Source organism: Orycteropus afer, unplaced genomic scaffold (genome assembly GCF_000298275.1).
Source record: "Orycteropus afer afer isolate SDZICR_OR568_19922 unplaced genomic scaffold, OryAfe1.0 scaffold00071, whole genome shotgun sequence".
NCBI classification, from domain to species: Eukaryota; Metazoa; Chordata; class Mammalia; order Tubulidentata; family Orycteropodidae; genus Orycteropus; species Orycteropus afer.
This window is the reverse complement of record NW_006921658.1, coordinates 9,539,792-9,546,438: the sequence shown is the minus strand read 5'-3', so window position 1 is coordinate 9,546,438 and position 6,647 is coordinate 9,539,792. Positions and strand designations below refer to the sequence as shown.

At 39.1% G+C, this 6,647-nt stretch overlaps 1 protein-coding gene across 1 annotated transcript in view; it reads right to left on the bottom strand.

The window, feature by feature from the left end:
• Positions 1–6,647, bottom strand: part of COL25A1 (collagen type XXV alpha 1 chain) — a 783,871-nt gene that overhangs the window by 122,536 nt on the left and 654,688 nt on the right. Inside the window, exon 15 of the mRNA XM_007940758.2 lies at positions 3,756–3,800. Within this exon, the coding sequence (XP_007938949.2) occupies positions 3,756–3,800 (45 nt within the window). The remainder of the gene's footprint in view (positions 1–3,755; positions 3,801–6,647) is intronic.

The window sequence follows — 6,647 nt, the reverse complement described above, 5'->3', positions numbered from 1 at the left end:
CTGGTTAGCAGTCAAGTGCCTGAGGCACTACACTACCAGAGCTCCTCCACCTACAACAGCTACCAAGTACCTCAGAATAAATCTTACCAGGGACACAAAACACCTGTACAAAGAAAACTATAAAAAACTACTTCAAGAAACCATAAGAAATCTACATAAATGGAAGAACATACCATGCTCGTGGATAGGAAGATTGAACACTGTGAAAATTTCAGTTCTACCCAAAGTAATCTATACATTCAATGCAATCCCAATCCAGATCTCGTCAACATTTTTTAAGGATATGGAAAAACCAATCACTAACTATATGGAAAGGAAAGAGACCTCAGATAAGCAAAGCACTATTGAAGAAGGACAAAGTAGGAGGTCTCACCCTGCCAGATCTGAAAACCCACTATATAGCCACTGTAGTCAAAACTGCCTGGTACCGGTACAATGACAGACACATTTTCGTTGTTGTTATGTGCCGTCGAGTCAGACCCAACTCATAGCAACCCCTCCTTGGGTTTCTGAGGCAGTATCACTATGGAAGTAGATTGCCTAACCTTCCTTCTGAGGAGTGGCTGGTGGGTTTGAACCGCCAGTCTTCTGGTTAGCAGTCAAGTGCCTTAGGCACTACGCTACCAAAGCTCCTGACAGACACATAGATCAATGGAATAGAATTGAGAACCCAGAAATATATCCATCGACCTATGGTCAGCTGATCTTTGACAAAGGGCTGAAATCCATTAAATGGGTAAGAGAATGTTTGTTTAATAAATGGTGCTGGGAAAATTGGATATCCATTTGCAGAAAAATGAAACAAAATCTATACCTCACACCATACACAAAAATGAACTCCAGATGGATCAAAGACTTAAATGTGAAGCCTAAAACTATAGAGTTCCTCAAGGAAAATCTAGGGGCAACTTAACAGGCCCTAATATATGGCATAAATAGACTCTCAAGCATAACCCAAAAAGCACATACAGCAGAAAAGGAACTAGATGAATGGGACCTCCTAAAAATTAAATTTTTATGTGCTTCCAAGGACTTCTCCAAAAGAGTCAAAAGAGAACCTGTACATTGGGAAAAACTATTCGGCAATGACATATCTGACAAGGGACTTATCTCTAGAATTTATAGAAAACTCCAACACCTTAATAACAAAAAGACAAATAATCCAATATAAAAATGTACAGAAGACATGAATGGACACTTTACCAAGGAGGATATTCAGATGGCCAAAAAACATATGAAGAAATGCTCATGATCATTAGCCATTGTTGTTGTTGTTACATGCCGTCGAGTCAAACCTGACTCATAGTCACCCCTCCTTGGGTTTCCAAGGCAGTATCACTACGGAAGTAGATTGCTCCATCCTCCTTCCGAGGAGCGGCTGGTGGATCATTAGCCATTAGAGAGATGCAAATCAAAATAACAATGAGATACTATTTTGCCCCTGCACTAGCAGCAAAGTTCAATAAGACAGAAAATAACAAATGCTGGTGAGGATGCAGAGAGATTGGGACTCTCATACATTGCTGGTGGGACTGTGAAATGGTACAACCACTGTGGAAAGCAGTATGATGATTCCTTAAAAAGTTGGAAACAGACATACCATTTGACCCAGCCATTCCATTACTAGGTATACATCCTAAAGAAGTGAAAGCCATGACAAGAACAGACATATGTACAGACATAAGCACACCCATTTTCATCACAGCATTATTTACAATAGCAAAAAGTTGGGAACAACCTAGGTGTCCATCAACTGAGGAATGGATAACCAAACTACGGTACATACACACAATGAAATACTATGCAACCCTAAAGGATAACATAGAATCTGCAAAACACTACATAATGTGGATGAACTTGGAGGACATTATGCTGAGCGAAATAAGTCAATCACAGAAGCACAAATATTGTCTTAGTCCATTATTATAAATGTCAAGGAACGGTTTTATATGTGGAAGGAAATTTTCTTTGTTGGTTACCATGGGTGGGAGGGGAGGGGAGGGAACACTGTTAGATATGTAGAGATAAGTATTGATTTGGGTGAAGAGAAAGGCAATGTACCAAATGTGAGTGATCAACATGGTGGCACTGAGGAAGAGGAAGTCATAGAGAGGTACTTGGGTGGTATAGACAACAAAGATGAACCCTTCTGCACATATAGTACTGTGTTGTCAGTGAAGTCAAACACAGGTATATGGGTGGATAGATTGGTGGACAGGTTGAATTATTAGGTATGTCTACACAGCAGGGAGTGTACCCAAGACCATGTATAGGGCTGGCAGACAGTGGTTCTACATGTGTGTTTGTATGTTCTGTAAGAATTCCCAGGGGTATAGTAAATATTGTAGTCACTTCTTGGACACAGCTAGCTACCCAGAGGGACTGAGTAGTTGAACCTGTGGGCTTGTGACCATAGTCACAAGGGACATCAAGCTCAATTGGTATAACATACTACACAAAACATTGTTCCACCTCCTACTTTGGCGAGTAGGGACTGGGACCTTAAAAGCTTGCAAGCAGCTATCTAGATGCAACAATGGGTCTCCCCTCATCCAGAGCAAAGAAGAATGAAGAAAACCAAAGATCCATAGAAACAATTAGTGCTCATGACTGGTACAACATGCGATCCACAGCCTATATAACTATGAGACCAGAACTAGATGGTGCCTGGCTACCACTGTCAATCACTCGGAGGGGTATCTCCGTAGGAGCTCCTGGATAGAGAAGGAGAACAATGTGGAACAAAACTCAAAATCATTTGGAGAAAAAAAAAGGGGGAGGACCAAGTTTGCTGGTCTGATGGAGCCTGGTGGAACCACTGAGACTATGGCCCCTAGGTGCCCTTCAGATCTGGAATTGAACCCACACCTGTGGCTTCCAGCCACACAAGAGACAGGCATAAGAGTTGAACATTTACCTGAGGTAGATACACTCCTTGGAGAGAACAATCATGAGAGAAAGAAGGGCTATTTATGCACAGGGAGACAGCTCAGGGGGCAGGAGTGCATGGAGGGATGGACACAGGGAAGTGGTAACTATGGGGAGCTCTTGCATTGTGGTAAATTGTAGTCAATATCATGAGACAAAGTGTACGTGAACTGCTGTATGGAAAGTGAATTTGCTCTGTAAACTTTCACCCAAACCACAATAAAAAAAAAAGAAAGCCAAAAAAAAAAATCGTAAGACTATTGTTTACCAGTAATGCCAGTAAGTATGGTAATAAAAATGCTAATAAAGGTTTTAAAAGATACAGAAGGCACAGGCTAACCAAATATCCAGTTAATCACTGCAAATTTTCAAGACAGCATTAAAGGCTCTAAGTGACCTTAACTTAGAATCAACCTTTTAAATCTCATCCCAATCTCTGGTATGTTCTCTTCTCCTAAAACTGGGCCAAACTGAATCATTTCAGGATCTCTGATTTTATATCCTTGGATGTAAAGGTCACGTCCCCTTTGCAATGAATATGTGCTTTTCTTCCTTGAAAGTCGTATTACTGGAAAATTAGCTATGCATTTTTTATAATTTGTGAAATATTTTTGACACATTTTACTTTCAAAATATTTAAATCTGTAGCTAGAAACTGATGGCATAATGAACTATGTAAATATTTTCTAATCCTGGAGAATTGTCTCTGATCTTGTCACATTAAGCTACTCTCACATACCTCTCTTGAAACCTCCCATTGTTATTATGTAAATATAATTATATTTCTTGGTCATACACATAACATTTCATATTTCACAAAATTGTACCTTTTTGCCTGTGTCACCTTTGGGGCCATTTTCTCCAGCATCTCCCTGAGGAAGAGAAAACAAACAAACAAAATGATACATGTAAAATAGATTGGTGGCATTAAGCAAACAGTGTATTTCATTATTTTAAGTTCTCTCTCACAAACACTATATTTTTTAGAAAAATACTATATATTAAGATACCTTGTAAATATTCTACAGAACTAATGTACTTTTACTTGACCAGCTGTCTGGTATCAGTTTATCCAAAGGATTTTATTAATTGGACATGGCCAAACAGCTTCAAACTCTTCAACAATATTAAAAGAAAGCAGCAATTTCTTATGTCTGCCTCCTAATAGCTTGCTCTGGCCACTTAAAATCTCCTTGGCTTTATCTCTTTTCTCTCCTGCTCAGACCTCCACCCTAACAAAGACTTTCACTTGACCTCCCTCTGCATCCTTTCTTGTGCTATTCCTGCCACCAAGACCCTGCCCTCTCTTTTCCTTCCTATCCATTTATATCCTATCCTTTCTCCAAGCTCATTGCAAATCTCCAGGGCTTTAAAGTGCATATTGTTCTTAGATCCTGTTAGGTTGACTTGGACTCATGATGATCCCATGTAAAACAGAACAAAATGTTGCCTGGCCCTGCACCATCCTCACAACTGTTGCTATGTCTGAGCCATTGTTACAGTCATTCTGGCAATCTGTTATATTGAGGGTCTCCCTCTTTTTCACTGACCAAAGTACATGATACTATATACAAAATTTGTGACTGGATATTTATTTCTCTGAGCTTGCATGTTTTTTTTTTTATTAGGATTTGGGTGAAGATTTACAGAGTAAATTCACTTTTCATACAGCAGTTCACATATACTTTGTCTCATGTCATTGACCAAAATTTACAATGCAGCAGCTCCCCTCCCACTTCCTCCCCATAGTTACCTCCTCCCAGTGTCCATCCCTTCATACTCTTCGAGAGGCCCATTGTCTGCCAACCCTGTATATGATCTTGGATACATTCTCCATTTAGACATACATAATTGTTTAGCTTGTTCACCCATCTATCCGTCCCTATACCCATGTTTGCTTTCATTGACAACTCAGTATTGTATTTACAAAGGGGTTCATATTTGTTGTTTGTACTGCCCATGTAACTCTCTCTGTCTTTCTCATCCTCAATGCTGCCATATTGGTCACTCACATTTGGTACATTGCCCTTCTCTTCACCAAAATCAATATTTATCTCTATCTATCTAACAGCATTCCCTCCCCTTCCCTCCCACCCCTGGTAACCAACAAAGAAAATGTCCTCCAATATATAAACCTTTCCTTAACTTTCACAATAATGGACTAATACAATATTTATCCTTTTGTGACTGACTTATTTCGCTCAGCATAATGTCCTCCAAGTTCATCCACGTTATGCGGTGTTTTGCAGATTCTACATTATTCTTTAGCGTTGCATAGTATTCCATTGTGTGAATGTACCAAAGTTTGGTTATCCATTCCTCAGTTGTTGGACATCTAGGTTGTTTCCAAGTTTTGGCTATTGTAAATAGTGCTGCGATGAACATCGGCGTGCATATATCTGTTCTTGTTATGGCTCTCACTTCTTTAGGGTATATACCTAGTAATGGGATGGCTGGGTCAAATGGTATTTGTATTTCCAACATTTTAAGGAATCGCCATACTGCTTTCCACAATGGTTGTACCATTTTACAGTCCCACCAGCAGTGTATGAGAGTCCCAATCTCTCCACAACCTCGCCAGCATTTGTTATTTTCTGTCTTGTTGAACTTTGCTACTAGTGCTGGAGCAAGATGCTATCTCATTGTTGTTTTGATTTGCATCTCTCTAATAGCTAATGATCGTGAGCATTTCTTCATATGTTTGTTGGCCGCTTGAATATCCTCCTTGGTGAAGTGTCTAGTCATGTCTTCTGCCCATTTTTTAATTGGATTGTTTGTCTTTTTGTTATTGAGGTGTTGGAGTGTTCTATAAATTCTAGAGATAAGTCCCTTGTCAGATATGTTATTACCAAATATTTTTTCCCAATCTGTAGGTTCTCTTTGACTCTTTTGGAGAAGTCTTTGGAAGCACATAAACATTTAATTTTTAGAAGGTGAGCTTGCATGTTTTTAATTTGTGAAATAAAAGTTATTGTTATGTTATGTGCCGTCGAGTCAGCCCTGACTCATAGTGACCCCTCCTTGGGTTTCCGAGGCAGTATCACTACGGAAGTAGGATTGCCCAACCTTCCTTCCAAGGAGTGGCTGGTGGGTTATTAGAAAACTTTATTTTTTAATCATAGCAAAATAAGTTTGGGAAGTTTATGTTTCCTTAGTTACTTTTTAAATTTCCTATGCCTACTTTTTTATTAAAGGCTCCTTTCTATGCACAAAACAATGCATTAAAACAAAAAGGCTTGCTTAAATTCTGCATTCTTTAATTTAAATCTTATCATATGTTATAGTGGAAAGTGTCATGGGCTTTGAAATCAGGGGTACCTGGATCCTGAACCCAGATCCAATATCTACTGGGCAAATTAAATTCTCTGCGCTTCAAGTGTAAAGCAACTAGGACAATATCTGGTACATAACGAGCCCTTAAAAAAATGATAACAATGTATTATTATTCATATATTCATAGGCTAGGATGCCCTTCTCTCTAGCTTCCTAAGAGGTCACTTTTCTATCATGTAAAAAAGTTCCTTAAGATAAAATAGAAACTATTGATAATGATTTCTTTGGAAGAGGGCAGATGGGGAAGGGAGACTTCTACATTTTTTCCTCTCCATTTTCATTGATTGTTTCAAATAAGCATGAAGTTAACCAGCTCAGGCATTTGTCTATGGTGATGGATGTACCCCAGCAGTCCAAGCGGGCCTAGGACACTTAATCTGATGAAT